This window comes from Haliaeetus leucocephalus, unplaced genomic scaffold (genome assembly GCF_000737465.1).
Source record: "Haliaeetus leucocephalus isolate CR32 unplaced genomic scaffold, Haliaeetus_leucocephalus-4.0 Scaffold866, whole genome shotgun sequence".
In the NCBI taxonomy this organism is placed as follows: domain Eukaryota; kingdom Metazoa; phylum Chordata; class Aves; order Accipitriformes; family Accipitridae; genus Haliaeetus; species Haliaeetus leucocephalus.
In genome coordinates this window covers 781,991-807,636 of record NW_010973302.1, presented here as the reverse complement: position 1 = coordinate 807,636, position 25,646 = coordinate 781,991, and the positions used below count along the sequence as shown (strand labels likewise).

The 25,646-nt window shown below is 40.4% G+C and overlaps 1 protein-coding gene across 1 annotated transcript in view; it reads left to right on the top strand.

Annotated features, from left to right (window-relative positions):
• The window catches only part of ST8SIA5 (ST8 alpha-N-acetyl-neuraminide alpha-2,8-sialyltransferase 5), a 40,835-nt gene extending 16,433 nt beyond the window's left edge, over positions 1-24,402 (top strand). Inside the window, exons 2-7 of the mRNA XM_010582979.1 lie at positions 10,833-10,925; positions 13,392-13,478; positions 16,710-16,854; positions 19,127-19,239; positions 22,630-22,722; positions 23,715-24,402. Coding sequence (XP_010581281.1) covers positions 10,833-10,925; positions 13,392-13,478; positions 16,710-16,854; positions 19,127-19,239; positions 22,630-22,722; positions 23,715-24,183 — 1,000 coding nt within the window. The 3' untranslated portion in view covers positions 24,184-24,402. The remainder of the gene's footprint in view (positions 1-10,832; positions 10,926-13,391; positions 13,479-16,709; positions 16,855-19,126; positions 19,240-22,629; positions 22,723-23,714) is intronic.
• The last annotated feature ends 1,244 nt before the right edge of the window (positions 24,403-25,646 follow it).

Sequence of the window (25,646 nt, the reverse complement as noted above, 5' to 3'; positions counted from 1 at the left end):
CACTTGGCATATAAAAGAACTGAATGTGGCACAAAGACAGATATCTTCTTGAAGACATGAGAAAATTAATAAATATAGACTTCCCCCTCTAGGCACCCTTGACAGAGACAACTGAACCATCATTGATTGCAGGATGGGGACCAAAACCCTTGACTGCAAAATACATACTAGCTGTAAGGCACTGAACAACAGTACTATTCTCAATCTGTTTAGCCTCTTCAAAGATGAAGAGGTTCAGGATGCAAGTATTTTTATACAAACAGGCTCAAACCGCACAAGTTAGGTATAAATTTCAAAGGTTATAATATCAACAAAAGACGCAAATTTCTAAGTCTGTGTCGTGTTAATGACTGTGGAGCTGAAAGATGGGGATTTTGAGTTAGGGACAAGTCTAGCTGCAACATATACTGCACATAAGTGTGTTATAGATATTATTTATCCATTTGTCTACTGTTTGAAAGCTGAGAACATGGCAAAATAAAAAAGAACTGTATAAATGTGGAGGTGAGACTGGAGGTGAGACTGTGCAGTGAATAACTGCAGAGCTATGTCATAAATTGTTTACTATTTACCTTTGATCACCTTTCTTACTGTGTTATCACTAGACATCTCCTGAGAGTCTTGATCTGACACCCAACTTCAGGCTGTTGATATAAATTGAAAACAAGCCTTCCTCAAATGAATACTTTTTTCCACCAAATAGAAAACTTGCAGACTACATTTTACCAACCTGGTTTTACTTGTATATATTTACAGGTCTCTAGAGAGATGTCTAAAGTGCACAAAACTAATTATATGTCAGCATATGCACAATAATTACCTTTCATTGCATGGCTCTGCAGTTTATTGTGTCTTGTCACCTCCTTCTAAAAGGTTTGGTGTTTGAAGATATTAACTGAAATAGATATTAATATGCTTTTCATTAGCTTATATGATTTGCATATTTATATGTATATAGACACATGTTTATTTTACATATGTGGTATCAACCCATGTATATTCTATAACTATTCTTTATCTTTTAATTATGTAACTTAATACATGGTGTAGAGACATTGACAACTTATCCTGTAGGAGTGATTTGCTAGACAAAAATGAAGGACTTCCAGAGCAAAGGCACACTGAGACAATAAGTGCATTAGAACTGCAAGACAGCCAGACTTCACGAGAATAGTGGCCATATCAAAACCAACGAACAGTGAAGGTTAAACATTGCATGAAAATGATCAAGTAGGACAGAAACAAAGAGTGTCATGTTATCTGATTCCAGTAGAAACTGTTTCAGACCATAACTAATACATGAAGTTAAAGTGTGGCTTGCAATTGGGATGTTTTTTACTGTCCAGGGGAGTTCATTACACAGTTTTGGAAAATGAGCCCTCCTCTAATTGCAGACAGCTCTGCTGTGCTGGAGTAACCAAGCTAACCAAGGCTTTTCATCCCAGTGCATAAGACGGTTCTTCAGGTTGTGTAGAACCAGTCCATGGAGTTAAAAGCTAGTATCATGAGCTTGGCTCAGTATGTGGTGCAACTAAGTGTGTGGATCATGTTTGCAGCATCTAATGTTGCTGTGGGTAGATGCCCGACTTCATTTCGATGCATGTCGCGTTGCTGCAGGACTTCTATGAAGTGAAGAAGTTGTGAATACTTTCAAGGAGTAAAAGTGAAACACTCAATACCTCCCCAAAGCCACAGGGAGGTGTTCTTTCAGACAAAGGAGGACTAGGTGGGCTGCAGGCTCTTTGAAACACCCACTCAGATGCAATGTCAACCAATTGTTGAATACTGGCTTATTTTTGGTTCTTACGTATGAGCCATTGCTCAGATTCTACCTTTTGCTTTTTATCTTGTGCTCAGTATTACAAATCTTACAGCATCCTTGTGGGGAATCAGGTAAAGGAGTCTGTCTGATGCTGGTTGTGAGAAGTAATATATACAACTACTTCCTAGAGCCCTGATTTTTCTGTTCTCCTTTTAATGTGTTTTGCAACTTACTGGGATTGTGAGTCTTCATGCTTAAAGCATTTTTTGTTGCCAAGAAACTGCCTTAATGATATGATGATCTTTCTGCCGTATTCGTTGGGTTATGGTGTTCTCGGCCACCTTCAGTCTTATCTGAGCTGAAGATAAGTTTCAGTGTAGGACTTAGGTGATGAGACCACAGAAGCCTTTGACGGGCGAGAGGAGACATGAGCTTTATGCTTTTGGGCCTGTCAGTTTGTACACTGAGTTCTCCAGTATGACAAATCTGGAGCTTTGTCCCCAGTGGCTACAAAATAGAAAGTGTAATCAATTGGATTCATCAAATACACATTCTACAGGAAGGAATTTAAGGGCTTGAGCCATCAGAACTCATTGGCCAGGACAGTAGCTGAGGATGTTCCTAAAGTCATAGTGCTGAACTCCTCATACAAAGGTACTAAAATCTTAAGAACCACACACACACACACACAAAAGCGCCGTTGTTTGCAACAATAAACTAAAATGTGGGTTTTGAGATGTTATCGGTGTACAAGTGTTGTCATGTAGTTTGTTACGCCTCCCAGGTGGTCATACGGATAACAACATCAGCAGCTTATTTCAATCACAATGATGGGAATGAGCTTGATTAAAACAGCCGAACAGCAGTCTATTAAAAATTGGAAGGGCTCTGAAAACTCGGCATTGGTAAAATGGGACTCCCTGCAGCATACCCCATGGCTGTTTATCAGGAGCCGATGCTGTTTTGATACAGTGACTGTGAAAGAAAAGAAACACCAAGGTCTTCCCAAAACTACAATTCAATATACTCTCCAATAAATCATTCTGGGGGTGACACATTGTAGGGCTGTCTCTGCTTTAGCTCCTGCTGTTACACCCACAGCTGTTGCTGTAGAGCTATATTGGCTAGTATATTAGACTGAAATTTCGGAGAGACTTGGGTCCCAAAGAAGTGGACAGATGAGAAGGGAACAATATGGCATTGGCATGAGTGGATGTTCGGTCAATTCACACTGCTAATGTGGTATCGGGCAGCAGAGCCAAGCAGTCCCAAATGATCTGTGTGCTGAGACATGAAGCCAGGAGATTAAAATCAGAATGGCAGTGAGCAGCCAGTGCCAATTTGCCAGGAGCCTTCATAGTTGTGATGAAAATCATATCCTCAGGGTATCACAGCTATCATCTTAACTGTACAGATGTGTAAACTATCTGTGAAGTCACAGGACCAGATCATATAAGGAATCCAGAAAAGGGACATCTCTGAGATATGACACATGGATGCATGCACTTTCCTAAGGTTACTTGGGAGGTACATGGAGCTATCAATGAACTGCTTTTAAAGGACAGAAATATAAAACCCACTCCTCTTCTGTGGAAGATCAAACTTATGGATTTAGGGCTGGTTTGTGGAGGCACTTTTGGGTTTTTTTAAAATAAAAGTCTTTAATTTGGAAGATAGGCAGGATATCTTGGGAAACTGCCCTTGTCTTGGTGGATGGACATTTCTGAGGCCATCTATTACCAAAAACCAGAAAAACTTGTGACACTGTAAGGAGACAAATCTAGCTAAACATTTCAAAATATCCTAGGTGGAAGATCAGGAGCTTCATGAGTTAATAGCTTTTAACCTCAGCTACATGAATCTTCCGGGAAGCATGAGTACCTGTACAAGAATTCCGTCTCCTGACTTTTGTTTGATTACTCTGGTTCTTCTAGAAAGAAAACCAGCGTCGAACTAAAGATGCCATTTCTATCTTCAGCTTCCAGGCATCAGGTACTATTTTTCCTTCCTTGCTATGCTGTATTGAAAAGCTTCCTGTTACTAGGAATTGCATCCTCTTGTAGTGTCTCCCTACTCAGTAACGGTATGTTTGGATTAAGCTTCATACATCTCTCATACTTTTTGGAACCCAAATAATTTCTGCAGATCCTTTCGTAACTCTTGCCAATGTCTCAAACCCTCAAAGTTGAAATAGAATCATAGAATCGTAGAATGGTTTGGGTTGGAAGGGACCTTAAAGATCACCTAGTTCCAACGCCCCTGCCATGGGCAGGAACACCTTCCACTAGACCAGGCTGCTCAAAGTGCCATCCAGCCTGGCCCTGAACACTTCCAGGGATGGGGCATCCACAACTTCTCTGGGCAACCTGTTCCAGTGCCTCACTATCCTCATAGTGAAGAATTTCTTCCTTATATCTAATCTAAATCTACCCTCTTTCAGTTTAAAGCCATTACCCCTTGTCCTATCTCTACATGCCCTTGTAAAAAATCTCTCTCCAGCTTTCTTCCAAGCCCCCTTTAGGTACTGGATGGCTGCTATAAGGTCTTCCCAGAGCCTTCTGTTCTCCGGCTGAACAACCCCAACTCCCTCAGCCTATCCTCATAGGAGAGGTGTTCCATCCCTCTGATCATCTTCGTGGCCCCCTCTGGACCGGCTCCAACAGGTCCATGTTCTTCTTATGTGGAGGACCCCAGAACTGGATGCAGTACTGCAGGTGGGGTCTCACCAGAGCGGAGTAGAGGGGGAGAATCCCCTCCCTCGACCTGCTGGTCATGCTTCTTGTGATGCAGCCCAGGATACAGTTGGCTTTCTGGGCTGCAAGCACAGCCCAGAAATATCAGAACTTGATGCAGTAATTCAGAAGAGCTTTTACCATATAATGTATACAAAGATGTATGACTATTTTCTCTTGCTTATCTTTTCATTTTTTTTATAATGAAAAATATCACTGTTTATAATGACACATTTTGTTCCTAGCTACAGCCACATACTGAAAATTCATCATCAGTTAGACACCTACTACGTATAGTAATGTTAGAGATGAAGGTGGTAAAAGATTTAAACCAGTTAATGCCAGTGACATTGGCATCAGCAGGTGGTAGCCAGGAGGAATGTGAACCAACTTTTTTTATATTTGTTGTCCCCAAGGAGGAAGTAATCAAATAGTTTCACCAACCTGTACAGAAGTCTTGATTTTCCAGCCTCTTCCTTTGTGCCCACAGCACCTTCTGTCTCACTTCAGTCTTTCAAGCACTATCCTGGTGTGCACAAGACGACACAGGCTCTCAAACAGCAGAAACAACATATGCAGCAACATGATTTTTTGTGCCCCAGTCCTAGTGGAGTGTACATTAATCTGAGGGCATCAAACATTTCTGCTTCACTTGCCAATTCTCAAAGCAGGGGGATCTCATTTAACGTCAGTACATCCACAGGTGTTTTCTTTTGCAAGGTGTAGTGTAAAAGGTCATTATGATTTCCATTAACTTCAGTGGCTGCTTTTGTTCTTGGTGGCAATTGTCTAGTCTAGGCAGTGTCTATGAGAGCAGATCCCAAGGTCCCAGTTCCTGCCTGCCCCTGACTTACCTGTCAATCAGCCTCTACATCAGCTTCTTTATCTGCCAAATGGGGATTGTGCCTTCCAAATGAGGTCAAAGTAATCTTAGGAGAATACTCTGTGAGAAGTGGTAGGATGCACTCTTTGAGGGAAAAAAATTGCTGTATTGATGTCAGGCCCTTAAACCTTTTGACCAAGTCTTGTAGTTTTTGATATTGTCACATAGAAATGTTAACAGAGGAAAAGGCTAGCGGGATTTGGTTGCTCACTCACAGTGGGCTCTTTGATGAAGTCAACACCTAGTTTGCTCTGCTCTGGATGAGTTTTCCAGAGCCCCTATAGCCACGATATTCTCCACCTCAGCAGTATTTTTGCTACAAGGGTCTGAAGATCCCGTGCTGACCTGGACAGATGAACGTGAGTCCCTGTGTGCTTTGGGGAGCGTGCTCTGGCACACTTGCAAGGTTCCTGAGTAGGGAAGGTGAATCTAGACCCGAGGTTGGCCATGGATCTCCCCATACTGATGAGTGCAGGCACTGCTAATTGGAGAGTTCTCTTAATAAGTGTTTAGTAGAAGCCTGCAGGGCTTGGTTCATTTATTCTCATTTCTTAGTCACTGGATAATGTATATTTTTGGAAAGATCTTTGTTTTTCCTGGAGGGTAGGTGGAATCCTTCCTGCGATACTCAGCTTTCTTGCAGCATAAGTGCTGCAGCCTCACTGCAAACAGTGCAGAACCGGCACTGCAGGAACGGGCAAAAGGGGAAGGCGGCTTGTGCAGGGGAAAATGGTCTTGTTTAAAAGATGCCTGACAATTACACTCAATTATATTTTAAAACCTTTGTTCAATATATCAGACACATCAGTGTCTCAATCCAAGTGCCGCTTGAAGACAGGATTGAAGTCTTAGCCTTTTTAATTCATGTAGCATGATCAAGAAAAGCTTACTTTTGATCAAAGCAGGAACAACCCAACTGCTGATGATCAAAGACCTAAGAGTTAGCTGGTGGACTGGGAAACCAAATCTGCCTCTCACTATCGAGCTCAGTAAGCTGTTCAGCTGGAAGTGGGGTTGCAATGGGAGACATGAAAGTTAGAAAAGAAGAAAGTCTCAGTTAGTCAAAAATGGAAAATTACAGAGTGAATAGCATCTCATTTCTGGGCATTCAGTACTGAGTGCCGTAAAAAAAGAGTCCTCTCTGAGCACTTGCAGCTTGTGTGGTGTTCAGATACAGGATTTGATCCTGGAAAAATGTTGTAGATTTGGAAGCTACAATTGACCTGAATGGACATAAAGCAGTGGGTTGTGTGTAGTGCCTGATACCCTGAGAAAATGCAATCCTGCGTGCAACTATGCTGTTTGTTGTGATTTGGTCGTAGTTGTGTTCCCTATTGTAAAGAATCATGAATTCTTGTGTTGGTTTTCCGGTAAACTTGTGACCTTTGAGGGGTAAAAGTTATTTAGATTTCAGCAGGGGAAGCAAAGGCAATGCAGGGAGAGGACATTCTGGCGATGACATATCAAGTCTGTTTTATGGATATAAAACATGACTGTCATTCTTGTAAAGCTGAAATATAGCCCTTTTCTGTAGCAAAAGGAGTAGCATAGTCAGGCGTGTCACTTGCCACTAATCAAGAGCATAAATCAAAATAAATTGCACTACACCCTTGCTTCTTAGCTGGATATCAGACTGAGGAAGATGATGGGGAGGACGGTTTCCATTTGTGCTAATTAAGCTTTCTGACAGGCAAATGTATCTTCGTTCACAGGGAACTACATGGTTTAGAGTGGGAGTTAATAGGCAGAAGTAGCACTTGGAGCCCAGGGAGTGGGTGAGACTGATGCTTCCTCTGGGAGAGTGCGGGGGGAGCTGGTCTCCAAACACTCCCAGCAGGACCAGACCCTGCTGAGTGGAGGAGCTGGGTTTAAAGGACATCCGCGGGGGTTGAGGGAACCCATATTCTTTGTGCTAGAGCCCAGTGTTGTGCAAAAGCTGTATTCTAGGAAAGTACAGCATGAAACACTTCTGCGGGAAGAGGTCGGCCGGTGCTCCAGGGAGCTGCCTCTGCTAGTTTGCCTCGGTGTCTGTTGCAGAAGGGGAATTGCTGTGAAGCAAATAAATAGCATGAATACTCCTGGGAGAAAGAGAAGAAAAAATATTTTTTTTTGTTTATTGACTAGATACCTTTTCACAAATTCCTTAATGCTGTTGTATTGTCATTAACACTTGCAACCTAAGTGCTACAGCATCAGTAGCATTAACACTAAGGAGGCTTAGCGTCTGCCTGGGTGCTTCAGATGCGGTTCAGGGCTTATGAATGATGGCCCAGATGATGATTATTCAGCAGCTCAGGCAGGATGAGTTAGTTTCAATAGAGCTCATCCCATGGCCAGTAGCATCTTCTCCCCCAGTCGGTGCAGAAGTGACACTGCTGTCAGTGTCCCCTGCCTTTGCTGTGGGAGGCATGTAGGTGTCCCATTGGCAACATGTCATCCAGCCTGTTTCACGGATCCTCCCTCTGCACTTCCACAAGGTGCCAAATGGTGAATTCACTACTTCCAGTGACTCTGCTGGAAAAGCTGGAGCTATTATGAGAGTTAGTGACTTGCAGGACAGTCCTGTGCTTTTTGAAGCTGTAGGCTAATGGAATAACTCTGCTACAAATGCAATGCTGCTTCATGCATTTCCTTCCAGATCCAGAAGTGGTATATTTTTTACCTAGTCCTTTCCTCCTTACCCTTCTGCATCTTTGGTAACACATCCCTTTTACATTTCTATTTTTGGTTTGTGGATTGGGTAAACTGGCAATGATCAAAGGGAATCTCTGGGACTCAGGAAATTTCATCTCTGTTTCATAAAATGACATCTTTGTTTCCACTGCCACGGGCTGAAGCCAGCTTTCCCCTGCTGCGGCGTTCCTACATGATAGCCTGTGCTGTTTGACATCTGAGCTGCAGTTCTCTAACTTAGCAGCAGAGCCAGAAGTGTGCAGGAAAGATAAAAATGCATGTTAATCTAGATTTTTGCCATTCTTATCTGTTCTGAGGCACATACAAGGTACTGAAATCCAGTGTTAGGTGAGAGGTGAGGATGAGGCTGATAGCCATTGCTATCCCCCTTAAGCCCAAAGAGGTAGGAGTGGTATGTAACGTGCTGAGTGTTGCGTGGGGATGTATACCTGCCTCTGGCTATTGTGTAGAACATGCACATTCAGGGTCCCAGTCTTGTCTGACTCAAAGAACCAAAGAATGGATACCACAAAATACAGTAAAATTCTGTAACCAGCAAGAAGTCCTATGGTGTTGGCTCCACAGAGGGAAATTTCCATTTAGTTTTGGAAATTTGTCAGGAAGACATCCACATAGGGCTTAAGTCTGGTGCAACCAGGTGAACTCTTAATCCAGTTTCAGTGGGAACAGCTTTCAAAATAGACAGGTTGCTCAGCTGCAGCTCAGCAAGCCAAGCACGCAGGACTTGTGCCACTGCAATGGATTTCAGCTACTCTTTACTAAAAAGGCTGAATGCCCAGGTGAGTGATTGAGTTGGAAGGAGAGCCCAAGCCTTTTGGTGAGACACCAGATGAAGGTTCATGTTACATGAACTATATCTCCCTTCTGGAGGCTGAGGAAGTCTTTTCCCAGATTTGTCACTGATTATGGAGTGCTTTAAATACATAATTTCCTCCATAAAACTCATAAAAATATATTTGTTGCCTTGAAGACTATCTAAACACATTTCCTAATAGTCACACTTTTTAAAGATTGCTAAGCTATTGGTTTTTTTCTGACAGTAATCATTTTACTTCTTTATCGGGGTTTTATGATGTTCTGCCACCTTCTAGGCATGGGCTTCCTCCTTTCAGTCTCAAGGTTTGTGCCTCTCACTGGATCACAGAAATGATTGGTTTGGGGTTTGGCAAAGCTAAGGTGGTGAAAACCTCAAGGAGAGGTGAAGGAGACATGTCCTAAAGCAGCATTTGACAGGATAGAAACGTTCCCAGTTGGTAGCAGATTGCTTTGGGAAGCTCTTGAGCTTTTTCCACTCGGATGCTATATTCCCTTTCTCCCTTCTATAGGTTTGTCTCTTCCCTGCTTTATCAGACTGATTTCTGGATGTACTTACAAGGCAAAATTCAGAAGCTGTTTGTTTTTAGATGCTTCTGGCCTTTGGAGGCCCCACTGAAGATACCTGAAGGTGTTATTTTCTGGACACTCTCCCTTCCTACAGTTCCCCTGGGAGGTGTGAACCTTTAGCACTTCTCCAGAACAGATCAAACTTTGGATCCCCCCAAATTCTGATATTAATTATAAACATGAACTCCTAAGGAAACTAACAAGGCTTTCCTACTTAAGGATTATATATTCAGAACTGAACAGACATTCAGGTCCAACATGAATTTTGATGTTATTTTAAAATGACACTAACCCAAAATATTAATTTCCAGTGATGGTTTAAATAAAGCTCTTCCAGGAATCTTGTATTTTTCTTTCATATTGAAAATTCAAAAGATAGATTGGAGTTATAGCCTCATGAATTCTGAGATTTTAAAGGATCCATCAAAATATCTTGCTCTAGCCTTGGTCATAATACCTTTTCCTCCAGGTCGTCACCTTGTATTTCTTCATTATATTAATAACTGCGCTATGGGTATGCACAGTTCTTAGGTATTAGGCTTTAATACAGACTTCTAATGATAAGTGGTGAAACTGATACAGAGTTTAGTTTAAACCCTAAATCTTTTTTGTCATTTCAATACAGTCTCATTGAATTCACTGGGCAGCCTGGGCTTTCTCTGGCCCCTAAACATGAGTAGCAACCATTGTGTTTTGTTTCCCCTTCACTCCAGTCTGATGGCTAAGATGGAGGAATTTAACCAACAAAGTAAATATTTATGTCTTTATTTCAATTAAGAATAGCACTGTCATTTGTGCTGTCTGAGCATTCAAATCCTTTCATTCTCAAAACTACCTCAAATTTTTTGAGAAGAAAATCCCAGCTTCCCTTGCCCTCCAAATATACCAAAAGAGTAAATCCCAATGAAAAGCTCAATTGTGTAGGGCTATGCAACAGTCTCCACAGACAAGATGCAACCCCCAGCACTTTGCATTCTACCTGAGGGGAAAATTTAAGGTACTGTTTTTTAAACTCTCAGCACATTCAGACACCCAAAGGATGGGAGCAGTGTTTCTTAAGTGATCATTGCTTTTCCCCTGACTTTCAGCGGCAGCTGCCATGTGCTGACTGCTGGAAAAGGCAGGTGGTCCTTGTTGGTGCCTACAAGATAGGTGAAGTCTTGTAGGGATGGACAAACTGGGCGTGGGTGGCTGTTCTGCAGTCAGCAACAACATCTGTGTTTTCCTGTGAAGTAATAACCTGCCTATGGGCCAGACAGTGTAGTCTCAAGTTAGGCAGAAATCATAAATGACACCTTTAAGCAAATTTCCGTTGATGTGTAAGACAAGTATTCTAGTCTAAGCCTTATTTATAATCTTTTTTCTTGTTCTTCTTCAGGTATTTTGAGTTTTATGAAGGGCCTTTGGAGTACAACTCTACCAAATGCCTGGAATTACGGCAGGACATCATTGAGGTGAAGGTTTTGTCTATGTAAGTATGAATGAATGCTTGCAAAAAAGGTTACTTTTCAGGCAGGATGAAAATAGTAACTTACAATGACATTGCCAAAAGATGCAATGCTCAAGAGATCCCATCAATAGGGATTTTGTCCGGGATTCCTAGGGTTCTCTTATACATGCAAGTAGTGACATTTGAATTTGATCTGAGGTCCATTTGAAAAAAATGGAGGCTTTTCACATACATTGAAGCATTTTGGTCAGGCCCAGTATCACTGTTTGGAATTAAATACGGTGTTTGTAATATTATTTGTAACATTATATTCCAGGTAATTGAAGAGTAAGAGCAGCCAGACTGACTCATAGCAAGTGTCCATCTAGGACACTTAAGGACACTCTAGGACACATAAGGCTCTACCATTGACAGTGGCCAGTACTGAAGGCTAAAAAACGAAGCAAAAAGGTTAGCCCTTCCTGGTAACAAATACTGGCATGGGGACTTGCTGAGTGGTAGATGGTGAATAGGCTACAGTAATCAGAGTGCACAATAAACCTCTCTATTAATTTGTTTAGGTCTTTTCTGAGCCCATTTGTACTTTTGACCTCCTCAATCACCAGTGAGTTAACACTCAGTAAAAAGTAGGAAAATGTGGTTCTGAGAAACAATAAATATTCATACTTTGTCTTTTGTGGTCCTATATATATACATCAGGAAACTAATGAGTTGAATGAGATGTATCCGTGAAGCCTTAGCGATGGAATTGGGCAAAAAAGTGAGGTTGCTCATTGGACAGAGCATAGCAGGGTATTTTTGTGTTGCCCTTTTGCGTTTTCAGCATTGCACTGAATTTAGGTGCTTAGATTATGCCTAATCCCTTACCATATCTAAAACACTGGTTTAGTAATCTTACTGACAATCCACAAGGCTTATTAAGGTCTGTAAAGTGCACTGAGAATTTCAGTTGAAAGTGCAGCTATACAAGTGCATAGCCTTAAGCAATCAAGGCTACAGAAAATACAATTTGTTGCTCCAGGTCTGCATGATTTTGAGCATGTCTCCCTCACTGACTTTATGCACAGAAAAATGTAGGTTATGTCCTTGTCTTCTGTATTTGGTGCTGGATAAAGGATACACAAGCAACAACTTTGCACTGCTTGCTGACTCGCAGTGCTTAAAAATAAATAGAAGGGGTGAGAATGTCACACTTCTGCCAATGTTCTGCTGAAGATGGGGAGCTTTGAATTGCTTTTCTGCGTACTTATCAGATGGTACAGAAAATTACTCATTCCTCTTCATTTTATCCAATGGCACACAGAAGGTAGTGGACTCCTGCTCAGCTGGATAGAGTTAGCCTTACTTTTACGATAGATGCCATTTGTCATTAAGCTCTTTTGCTAGGCTGGGTTCTTCTGATGTGCTTGCTTCTAACGTGCTACATTTTCTAAGTCAGCCCTTACGGTAGTGGAAGATTTCCAAGTTAATGTGCTCTGGTGGGCTACAAAAAGTACAATATGACCTATTTCCTTCCTGTAACTTCCACAGCCTGGGAAATCCTAAGTTCTACTCACTTTAAATATATAATTATCTTAAAAGTCTTTGCTTTATTCAAACATTCAAAGCCCTCAAGCTGGAAGAGAACTCATTAAGACCTATCGGTCTTGAAGAAATCACAAACTTCAAAATTTCCTAGCCAGATTATGACATTGCTCCCTAGCTCTAGATATTTGCAAAGCCTTCATTATTTCTGTTGTCCAAATACAGAAGAATATGTATGAACTCTAAAATAGAAGTGGTTGGAATTGATGATATCACCAAAAATGTGTCATCCTGTATCAGCCTAGTAGAAAGAGGAGTGTCATTTTTTGATATAACTAAAAGTATATTTATTAACAGAGGGGGAGGGAGAGATACTTTTGTAAAGAGCTTTTCATGTCCTTTTACTGTCACAGATGCTTATCCCTACATGTGTGCTGTTGCAATTTATAAAATGGATTTACCAACAGTACTGTTCTGTAGGATCTCACGGATTAAGATAGCCTCACCAAAATATAATGGTGGTTGGCCAAATTATCTAAAGTATCCCCATTTCCAATACCCCTTCTGCTCGGCCCTTCTGCTAGCTGCAAATTTCCCCCCCTCAAAGCTGCTGTAGTTGCCAGATGCTCGTTAGCTTCCCAGCAGACTGTGGACAGACTTTGGTACAGTAGATGCTTCTTGCTCGATATTGCATTTTTTATCCTGAAGAAATGGAGAATGCCCATCAGGGAATAGAAATCAGTCCCAAACATCTGAAGAGCTCCACCAGTACCTGTGTATACATGGTTTAGCATTCCTATGTCTGAGCAGAAAAAGAAATAAGAATGATAAATTTTGCACTGGCTAGACTGACTGGTTTGCCCTATCAAAAGCTTACTGCATGGTACTCTGGCTGCAGCTGTTTTAGGAAATGAAGCCCTTGTAGTAACATGAATTTTTGTTTTCTTTCTTTTTATCTTTTAGGGTGAAACAAACTGAATTGTTTGACAGATGGAAGAGCCTACAGATGTGCAAATGGGAGATGAATGTCACAGAAGCTAATTTATTCAAGTAAGAATGGTCCACATTAATGAGACTAAGTAAGATTTACTTCAGTTTGAGTTTAGCTTCCATAGAGAGATCAAACCTTCATATGGATAGCAAGAGTAAACATTATAACACTGTTACTGCTGGAGTACCGTCCTTTTGAATAAATATGGACTTTTTTCTACTTTTAAAAAGTGAACAGCAAGAGTGAAAGCACTCTTCTGGCATGTGGAACAGTCTTCCCAGGAAAGGTGGGGAATTTGATATGGGAAAGACTTCCAGGTATGATTCAGGCAGAAGCGAGGATGGAGCCAAGACTTAATGGCTGCGCCTAATACATCAACCTAACTCTCTGGTGGTGTAAAATGGTAATATCATTGGTGACACTGCAAATTTGGCTACAAAATACTCAAACTGGATTTTTTCTGTGGTGTATTAGGTACTGTCAGACCTTGTTTATGACTTCCTTTTTTTTAATGGCTTCTCAGCTATTGCTCCCTGACTAGCTAGATAATTTTTCTGGTCTGTGGAGACCTCTGCAGATTGTTTCTGTAGTGTTCTGTCTTCCTTCATGTGACTTCGTCTTTGCTGAAGGTCCTCCATGGTCCTTTTGAGATACAGCTTTTGAAATTGGTCTTGTGAAGGCAATAGTAGAATGAAGCCAAAACAATATTTGAATGTTGTATATTGATACATTCAAGGGCCATATTTGAGTAGGTCTAGAGAAAGCACATTATTTCAGAGTCAGGGAAATATAGACTGGTTAAATCTGTAAGTCACTGGCATGATTCAGAGCTGTTGTTTAGAATATGGCCCTGCAACTTTCTCCCAAATTCTTTTGCATGATTCCAGGAAATAGCTGTCACGAGTTAATGAGAGAATGAGAGAATGTGAGAATGCATGTGCTGAGTTAGTCATTAAGATCTTTAAAAATAACTAATTGTTAGTCCCAGGCTCATAGCACTTTTTCCAACGTGAGTTCCACACATAAGTTTTTTAGGGTTTTTTTAGTATATCTTTTTCTGGAAATTACTTGATGGGCAATTATCAGAGCCATTCAGGATGAGTGCCTACTATCTTAAAGATTGCTTGGAGTAAGAGAACTAATGATTGTGCCCAGAGTGCAAGGAGCACATTGAAGGATGGAGAAGAGCACATTGAAGTATGGAGGCCAGCCCAGTGGTGGAATCAATGAGAAAAGACTATCTAGAGACCATCAGGAGCACCATAACTTTCTCTCAGGCCACCAACACCAGCACATTAAGAAAGAACCCCTCTCCATCCTAGACAGTGCATTGAGAGAAGAGATGAAAGACTTTGTTGCTGACTATACCTGCCTGATTGATATATCACTGCTTAAGAAACTCCCACTGACACCTAGGTGTAACCTAACCTTTGTTAGCTGGTTCCAGGAACAATAATCATGCTAGTCATGAAAAAAAACTTCAAAGTCTGTTTCATTTTTGTCTTATGGGACAGACACTTCAGTGTGTGAATGTGTGGGGAAACTGTAGTCCCTTAAAAGCAGACCAAAGTCTCTGAGTTTGGAGGTAGACTCATAGGAGGCTAAAAGGTGGTGGTCCAACAACACTGAGCTGTGGGCTTTCAAACTTCGCCAGTTCTGGAGCATCAGGTGAGACGGGGAGAATCCAGCAAAAGTTAAATGACAGCTACTTAAGCAGCAGGGAGAGAGGAAGCACAAAAATCACACTAGCTTTTGTGTCTGGAGACACAGGAAAACAATTTCCTTGACAGTCTTCCTCCTTCAGATATCAGACATTTACATTAAGGAACGTACCTCTGGAAAACCAGTTGGACATTAGTTTAAAGAACAACAGCTCTTTCAATTTCTTAATGCAGAACTAATGAAGAGTTTTCTCATATCTCAAATATCACAATTCAATCCCACTACCTGCTTGTAATTATTTAATGATTTTGTTATTAGAAATTATTCATTGACTTATTCAGTCTCAATTGCTGCCTTGATCTGATCATCATATTGTGTCATTCTGCATGAGTCAAGTATATAATAGTAATTGGACATCACTGAAGTGTTTGCATAATTCTGTCTTTGCTTTCTGGTGCTTGTAATAAAGCCCATGAAGAAGACTGGCTTATTCTTCCAACTCATAATGAGGCCACATACCCCAGAGGCAAGGTATTTAATCTAGGTTATTTGAGAGCCATTTGACTTTGTCTTCATGTTTGTGCATTTGCCATGACATGTATTTTTCATTAAAGGTATAAGATTCATTGACTGAGAAACAAACTGTCTCTGGAGTGAGAGTAAGATGAGTTAAGGGCTTTCAGTTCCACCAGTAAAAGAAGAAAAGCATTTGGGGAAAGATGGGAGCTAAGAAATGGGTCCCTATTTGGAAAGCTGCTTTTCCTATTTAAATTTCATATGAAACTTATGGTAAGGGGATCAGAACCGAATGATTTTTCTCTCATGCTGTGAATCCCATTTTTGACATTTCAAAACTGTTCTTGTTTGCTTTGGAATACCTGCCATTTTGTCCCAAGGACAAAGAAAATTTTGGCCATTTGTCTGAGATTTTGGAGTTGTAGCCGTGACCAGTCTGCCTGGCACCCATCTCTCGGGGCCACATCATCTTCCTGATGCACATATGCAAGGTCAAAGGCAAAACTAAGACCTTTAAAAGTTTTTTTTTGTAATCAAAGTGTGCTGTGCTCCACAGTAGTCTGGTAAGTGGGGTTGTGTCTTTAGATATTGCTGTGTTTAAGTCCCTGCCCTGCCAAGCTTCCACATCCTCAGATGAATCCCCTGGATTTCCTGCCCAGTGATGAGTCAATAATTTACAAAAAGTGGAAGACCTCTAAAACAGAGAGGGACTAATTCATCAGGATGGTTACCCCAGGATACTGGGGACAAAAGCTCAGCTTTGGGGTCTGAAGCAGGGCAGAAATCGCACATGTATTTCCTGCACCTTAGAAGAGACAGGTACAGGTATCTCATTTCTTCCTTTTTTTTTTTTTTTGCTTGTTTTGTTTTGTTTTGTTTGGTTTTTTGTTTTTTTTTGTTATTGTTTTTTAACCATGAGTTCCTCAGTCAAGCAAAATTTCACTGAATCTGAAATTTTCTAAAGGAAAATCCAGCAAACCACCATTTTACCCCTCCTACAGCTAAAAAGTTTATTTTTGCTGAAAAATGCCTTGTTAGGAGTAATAGTAATTGCAAATCCTAAAGCATGCTATCAGCTCCTTGATCTTATTTCTCTCTTTTTCAATTTACAGGTCTACTTTGTCGAGGTGTTGCAATGCCCCTGCCTTTCTGTTCACCACCCAGAAAAATACTCCCTTGGGAACTAAACTGAAATATGAAGTGGATACTAGTGGAATCTTCCATATCAACCAAGAAATCTTCAAAATGTTTCCAAAGGTGCCTCATGCCTCTGCCCATTGCAGAATCAACTTCACTCTACTTGCTTCATTAGATACTATACCATAGCCAAGCATTTAGCAGTTGGCTGTTTGACATTTCTACAAACTTCATCACTTATACTTTGAAAATATTTATTTTTGATATGATATTTTAGCTGATTATCCTATTTTCTAGTGGTCATCTGCTCTAGTATGCAATACATATATATATTTTCCTGCAGAATATTACTGACTAGTAGCAAAGTGGCTAACGAAATAACTTAAGAAAGCTGAATAAAAGAGGCATTGACTGATCAGAACTTTTAAAGAGTACAATACTCACATACAATAAATCCAACATTTGGGGTAGGTCTGTTTTTTTAGGGGCAAGATTATTTTATAATTCATATTCACAATGACTACTTTTATACTTATTTCTGTTTGCAGCTTATCTGTGAACAGGCTGCACAATTTAAAAATATATTCATCATAATGATTATTCAAAACCTTTTCAGCAAATAATCCTTGACCTGAGGGTCATTCAAAGTTATAACCAGTGGGCAATTCCCATTGCAGGTAGTGATTGATGTGCAGAAATGGGCTTATGTGAATACTGATTTATCATGGAGCACACCTCATGAATTTAAAATGGCATATTTGGAGGGAATAACTGAAATCTATCCCTTTCAGAAAGTCAGAAAAATATTCGAGTGAAGTACATAGATTTGTGTCCTTAATGTTGTCCTTAAGGGTCTAACCACTTTTAATCCAATTGCTTTCTGAGCACTGCTAAGAGGTAGTGCTGTTATCTAAATGTGCACATGGGGAACTGGGGCAGAGCAGGTGAAGGGCTCAGATCCAGCAAAGCACTTTGGCATCTGGAGACGTGCAAAGAATGGGTACATCTAAGTCCAGGAGTATTATCCTCAAAACCCTGCCAGATTGCACAGATGAATGCATAAAAGACTAGACATCTACACTTTTGCTAGGAGTGTCCTATAGCTGCTGTTGTATTTATCCAGATATGCCTTGAGGATGCTTTGCAGGCTCTATTCCATGCCCAGATACCTTTGGGATTCACTGGGCAGCACCTATGTGACCAAAGCCACCCTCTGCCTAGGACCAGGGCTGCAGCAAGGCAAATGTAGGAGATAAAGGGCTGAAAGCACAGGAGCAAGACGGACTGTAAGGGCCTTGTGCTGAGTGCGGAGAGCTGGCTTCTGATCTCCCTTTCAGGGCTGCCAAGGCATTTAGTGTTAAGAAATCGCTGGATAAAGCACAGACAAATCTATAACTCTATATTGCTTCTCTGTTAGACAGCTGCTGCTTTTCTCAGACAGGTGTAATTGCATGCCCTTTTACCTCATGGCTTATGAATGCTATGGAAAGATCCTGGGAATAATCACCTAGATATGTCATGCCACTATGGCATCTCTCTGTAGTTTGTGGTATGAAATTATTGATAAAATATGTATGTACCAAAACGAGCACTCTCATGCTTATATAAGCACTTCTCTACATATTCATAAGGTGTAGCGTGGCACAGTTCTGCGTCACAACCCTCTCACCCTAACGGCCCAGTTCTGTTCTTGGAGATGTGATTTTCACTCTCTCTGGCTTCAGCAGCAGCTGCACGTCTGCATATGAAGGCAGAATTTTGCCTGAAGGTTACAGAAAGATGCGTCCTACACAAGTCCAAAAAGGTGCCTGACCAAAGGCCTTAGGCGCTGCTGGTAGTACAAGTGCTAATTAATAATCATTAATACTATTAGTACAATTAGTTGTAGCAAGTACTAAAATTTGGGTTAGGTTCTGACAAATACCTGTAACGTGCTGTCTGACTTAGAGAAACTTCTTGGGCTTAACTAGCTGCTCTGGAACTATGTGTGCGGACTCCTCAAAAACAGGACATCAGAGCCTGAGGAATGAGCAGTTTGCAGGCAGCTCAGAAGGCAATGCCTGGGGTACGCTAATTTTATGGTTCATGCCCTCATGTGGAAATCAGAAAGTTTCTAAAATGACTTCTTCCATTATTAAGTCTGGACAAAACCAGGTTATTGCTTTTTTTCTCTCTGAGTTAGTTGCCCATACTATCTCTAATTGCACAGAAAACAATCCCATCCATTTATGTACACCATGGGAATATTGCGGGCCGGAGCCAGTGTCAACTTCCTATGATTAGTGCATCTGCAGCAAGATGCAGCTGCACATAAAAAAGGAAAAAGTGAAAAAGAGACTTGTTGCCTCCATGTTTCAGGGTATTTAACTGTTTCCTTGCTGTGATGTTGCAGGATATGCCATACCACCGCTCCCAGTTTAAGAAATGTGCAGTGGTTGGGAACGGAGGAATTCTGAAGAACAGCAGATGTGGCCGGGAGATTGACAGCGCAGACTTTGTGTTTCGGTAATCACCACAGCACCATTTTTCTTTTTTCCCATTTTAATGACAAATAAAAGATTTCAAAGCTATTCTCTCTCATGTAGAAACATGGGATTTGCCAAACTGGCCATATCAAGCCTGCTTCTTGCACAAAAAGCAATGTTTCAAAAAAAACACCTGACTTATTGACAAAGTTTATTGTGCTCTTTCAGGACATTCCCTGTCACTCAGGTTGCAGTTTTATCTTTCCATGGACATTAACCCATAAGCAGTGTCCTATGAATGTGGCCATGATTCATGATTTTCTGGGGCAGTTCTGAACCAGAGGTACAACCTGTATGCCGTAACAAGCAGCTTGGACAGATGTTAATAGCTCCATGCTGTGCAGCTCATGTGCCTCAGAGGTGTGTTTCTGAAGAGGTACAGAGCTTAAGTGCTGGATAATGGGAGTTACAGTAATCAGTACTGTAGACTCCAGGGTGTGCAGAGACGCCTGAATAACTTCGAAGCTTGAGTATCTTCATATTGTGCTCCCCACTATATGTAGAGTTATCCAGGTTTTGCATAGACAGGGACGGCCCACGACTTGTGTCTCTGGATAACAGAGTTTAGCAGCACTTTTATCATCCTTACTATATATGGGAAAGATTTTTTTATTATTCATATGCATGACTAATCCCTCTCTAAATCCTGTTAAGCTCTTTGCCTGGGTCACGGCATATGACAGCTAGCTCACAGATTCATGACCTGTTCTGTAGAACAGAAAAATCTTTTTACTTCTGTTGGCCTATTTTCTCATCTTGGATATGCTGCTGTCAGGTTAGAGTAACTGTGCATAAATCAATGAATTTCTCTGATTTCATACCAGCAAAAATTAGGTCAGATTTTTGCTCATTGCATTCTTAATTTAATTTGGAATCAAATGAGAAATAAAATTTTGCAGGTCCTACCTTCACTATTCATTGTTTTCAGACCCTTGTGTCTGCCTCTTGTTCCCACTTTATAGCAAACTATTGTCTTAGTTTTAATCTGTGAAACAGTCCAGGCTTCCAATAATTTGCTTCTTAAAAGCCTGGTGTACCCCATAGACATTAAATAATTATTGTAGATTCCCTTCTATCATGTTGGATCACAGCTATTAGTATAGTTGAAAGGAGCAGTATATGTTACACATGGAGATGACAAGCTGTTGAGTGGAAGTGGAAATATGGGCAGCAAATGTCATCATTTATGTATAAGAACTTTCAGTGGAGGTCCCTTTTTACCACTGTTACTCTTCCTTGAACTGTACCAAAACCGATTAAAAAGAGCAGAGCAGAGCAGATCACTACAGAATGTAGAAATTGGGTTGCTTTTGGTACCAGTAATTAATTAAATAGAGGCTTAAGTAGAACTGAAATATGAATAAATACATCAGTACTTGTGCAGAAGAAACCCCTGGTTCACCATCTCCAAAATATGTGGGACCAGTGTTATGCACAAAGACATGCTAGTGTTTAAGAGCTTAAGGTCTGCTGACATCAATTTTAAAGTAAAGCTTGTGTTTAAGGTCAGGTCTGAACACATCCACTTTCCAGTCTAACACCAGTTCACCAAACTGTCAGGAATCACCATCTTGGTCACCAGCGAAATAATTCTTTGAAATATTTAAAAAACTGCCTATGGAGCACTTTTAACATTCAGTGATACCTTCAGGACACCTGGCAAAATCCTTTATTGTCAGGAAGCCTGTGGCCAACAGGATACAACCAAGGTTTTCTATGAAATAAATTCCGATAGCAATTAATTATAGTACAATAGAATATACAAAATACACACACAGGAATTGCATTTGCTAGTTGTTATTGTCTATCTCCATCTACTGGCCAGAGTAGAGATCTGTGATGAAACATTGGGTGCGTTTAGAGATGTGACTGCTCTCTGCAGGAAGGAATTTTTGGAGTCTTATGGCAAAAGTACAGTTTATGCAGATTGTATCATTTTTATAAGGAATTATCACTTTCAACAAATCCAGTCTTTCTTACGCCTGGTGGGCAGTTGCTGTTCAAAAATATTGAAGCTGAGTATTTGAAAACTTTTTCAAATATAATCTAATGAGCACAGTGCCAGTGCTAGGTGGAACTGAGTATACTAGAGGACTTCAGAAGGATGTTGCATGACCTAGCAGAGAAAAGTTCTGGAAATAACATTGCCTATGAGAAGGATGAGATGGCTAAAAAAAAATTGTCTGACCTGATAAAGAGGGACTCTCTGGAAGGTAGATATGAACCTCCTAAGTCTGAAAAGGACTTTGAAAGATTTTTGTGCATTCTTCTACTTCCCCACTTGCCCTGTCCCTGTGACTGAGAAATTATGCTCACAGCTGAACTGTAGTATTCTGAAAACACTGAGTATCACTTACCCTAAATACCTTCACAGTTTTCTCCTATTCGACCCTGATCTTCAGAAATACGGGGATGTTTGGGAATTAGGCACAGCAGGATTTTTGAGATGTGGGAATCTTAACAGTAATGGCTTTTATTGAGGCTTGTAGATCACTTCAAAAAGTTTTCAAAATGTCAGCAAGTATCTAATGCTAGCTTAAACTGATTGTAAAAGGCCACTTATGTTGCCTCTGGTAACATATGCCGAAGCTTTTTTTTTAGTTGGGTTTCCTATGGAAGTGAAGCTTGTGTGTTAGCTTGTGTGTGTTTCAGTAACTTCAGCATCTCTTGAGGGATGCTCTAAATTTTGTGAGACGATGAATCTAGGTCAAGGTGAGTGGAGGCTGAGCAAAGTCAAGGTTTGCAAATCTTCACAAGTTTGTTCCTAATAGCTTTGACATCCTCTGGTGAATCTGTAGAGTCAGAATTGCTGCACTTCAACTATGCTGGGAGATACTTGTAAAGGGAAACGGAAAAGAAGCAGATAGTTTTGGATTAATTAGGACTGGATTGATTTGTCTCTTGTGGAACATTTCCCCTAAATTCTCTCGGGCATAAAACAAAGCATGTTAAAGGCAACGTTATAGATACAGCTTATCTATTAATTATTGAATACTGCTTAGCTGTTCCTGAGGAAGTCTTTGATTTTATAGGCTGATTGTCCTTGGGGCTTCATCCTATTTCTTGTCCTAAACTGCCAAAGTAAATAGCTAAACTGCCATTAAGGAAGCAAAATAAGTGAGCATTGGCTACATCTGCAAAAAGGGGTCATCTCTGAGACTCAGGGAAGAAGAGAGGTGTCCATACAGCCTCTAAGAACCTGTTGCTTTAATGCACAGTTTGGGCATCAATATGTTTTGATGTAATTTTAAATTCTCAATCTGTTTCTAGATTTGTTCCTTGGAAGAAATGCTTACATCGATTCTACTTTCTAGTCCTGAAAAAGTGCAAGACATTTTTTAACATTCTTATTGATTTCTTTCCTTTATAGATGCAATTTGCCTCCTATATCTGAGAAATACTTCACGGACGTTGGGGTAAAGACGGATGTCGTGACTGTGAATCCCAGTATAATTACTGAGAGGTAATTTCTAGTTTTTGTATTTTCATCTCTATTGCTTTTCCAAATCTACCTTTCACTTAATTCTAACAGTTACAGAGAATTTTTTTCCTGGTATTACTTTAAACTGACACTATGAATCATGCATTTCATTCTGAATTGAAGTTATTCAGTATATGGAATTAGTAACAACTTATAGAAGCTTGTTAAATACTTAGACCTGCACATTGGTGATAGAAAGTGGAAAGCTGATGAGCTAAAATTATAACAGCAGAGCCATCCTTTCCCTGGAAGTCTTGTGCTGTGCTTGCAAGCTGCAGGCAAATGTCTCAGAAACATTCAGGGTGGAAGCAACTGGATCCTACCCTAAATGCTTAAATAAAGTAACGCATATTGGCATATGTTTTTTTTAAAATGCAGTTAAACTTTGTAGCCATGATTGACTGGGTGATTTTAATTTTAAGTTTATTAATACCTTAATGCCACCTTGCTGACAGGTTTGGGACCATGGGGCTAATTACTGCTTTCCTTTCTTGCTGGGGGAATGTGTTTCTTTTCTGAAGCAACATAAAATAATTTGCTTGCATTTTGGATTTATTTAAAATGTTACAGTTAAAAGTTTGCTTTGCTTTGGTATTTGCCATTTTTTTATACAGTTTTGCACCTCATAGTGCACTATACAGCTGTCCACAGCTTGGAAAAATGGCATACTTCTCATAATAAAATGAGAAGTGAGACATGATCAGAAATGTCTACAAAGTTTGTCCACTGTTTAATGAATATATTGCCAAAAGAAAGGAGAATATGTATTTTTTTATCCCTGCATTTTTGCCCTACATTTCATACTGATGCTTTAGCTACAAATCTAACTATATTCCCCTTGTTAACTGAAACAGCATTTCAATTATCTCTGTATCAGAAATGTTTCAGTAAAAGCCCATTGGAAGTTTCTTGTCTGCTGGGTCCAGAGTGAGTCTGCGCTCGTCTGACCATCACTCACATCCTTTTCCCTTTAGATTTCATAGGCTGGAAAAATGGAGAAAACCCTTCTACGATGTGCTCCAGGTCTACGAGAACGCTTCCGTGCTGCTGCCAGCTTTCTACAACACTCGCAACACGGACGTCTCAATCCGGGTCAAATATGTCCTGGATGATTTTGAATCTCAGCAAGCTGTTTATTACTTTCATCCCCAGTATCTCATCAACGTCTCACGCTACTGGCTCGGCCAAGGGGTGCGGGCCAAGCGGATTAGCACTGGACTGATCCTGGTGACTGCTGCCCTGGAGCTCTGTGAAGAGGTCCACCTTTTTGGCTTTTGGGCCTTCCCCATGAACCCCTCAGGGATTTTTATAACTCACCACTACTATGACAATGTGAAACCTCGCCCTGGTTTTCATGCTATGCCCTCAGAAATCTTCAACTTCCTCCACATGCACAGCAAGGGGATCCTGCGGGTTCATACAGGGACCTGTAGCTGCTGTTGACAGGGATACTTCTTCCTCTGACACAAAAGTGTAACAGGAACTTGATGCCTGTGTATGGTGTAGGAGGTTTTATTACACCCTGAGATTATGCAATAAATGTTTGATATAAATTTCCTCAAGGCATTGCATCCCATAGGGTCTAGGATACCAGCATCTTTCCTGCTAGCAGAGTTGGGTCCATAACAGTGTAGGAGAAGCAAAACTCCTCTGTTCCAGGGTGTACATTGCCCTGGAAAGCAAGTCAGATAAGAAGCACATTTCCAGTAGGTTTAGGGATAAACAGAGCACATTAATATGGTTATCATTTCACTATGAAGAAAAGCACCAAACTTTTGAGGAGAATCAGTGATTGAGAATTTTAACACAGACTGTATGACTTTACATAGGTTTCTGAATCAAGTACCTTGGGTCATTGCCAGATTTTATTGAAAGCACTGTTCTCTGGTATTCGGGTTTTTGAAAATACCTTTTAGCATTATAGTTTTAAGGGGAAGTATGTAACTTGAGGTCTTTGTTCTGTAATGTCACGAAGTATTGGTGAAAAATAGCAGATAGATGCAATAGGAATAAACAAGATCACTATGAATTTTTTCAGCTGAGGTAGAAAAGAATGTTAAACTCCAATTCACAGCAACAGGTAACTGTGGATCATGGTGTGCAATTGTTTTAGAGTTTCTCTCTTCTTCTCATTCTTGTGTCTTATATTTCTCGTCTCCTCTGCTGATCATGTTTTCTTTCTCATTGTCTGTAATGCTTTCCTTCTAGCTAACGCATGTGTGTATTTCCTCCTACAGTGACCATCTCAGCTTCAGATTGGAGTTCTTGTTGAAGAAACATGCTCCTTCACACTTCTGTAAGCTTTTCTCAGGCTGAATAGCAAGGAGATTGTGTAGTTATATTTTCTGAGTTGATTTTTTGGTTCAAATATCACAGCATAAGATAAAAAAAAGCATTTCCTGTTTGATTTTTATTAAAGACTTTGTAAGACTATCTAAATGTTGATTCACTGTTATGCAGGTCAAGTTAAATACTTTCAGGTATCTGTGATAAGTAGTGGCAGAAAATGATTTTAAAATACAGTAAAGATACTTTGTGGCTTGGTTTATGATGCTTATTTTAAAATTATGCATCTCAAGTTGTCAGATGTCTTAACGTGACATTTTTATATGTTGAGAATGTTACTAGGATAGTAAAAGGGCTGCTGGATTCTTTAAAAAGTTACCCATGTAACTCTGTCAGTTATGCCAAGCTTAATTTTTTCACCTGATACAGTCAAATTGGCAAAATCCTGATGCAGAAAAGATGCCACATATTGCTGGAGTTTATTTTGGCTGCTGAACCGTGGTGTAGTAGGCTGCTGGTATATGCCTTTTCATACTGGTATGATACACAGGATGGTGAGGTTTGCTGTTTCAGCTGTGCTGGCATAGTTAAATGAACAGAGTTTCCTCGTGTAAGTTCTT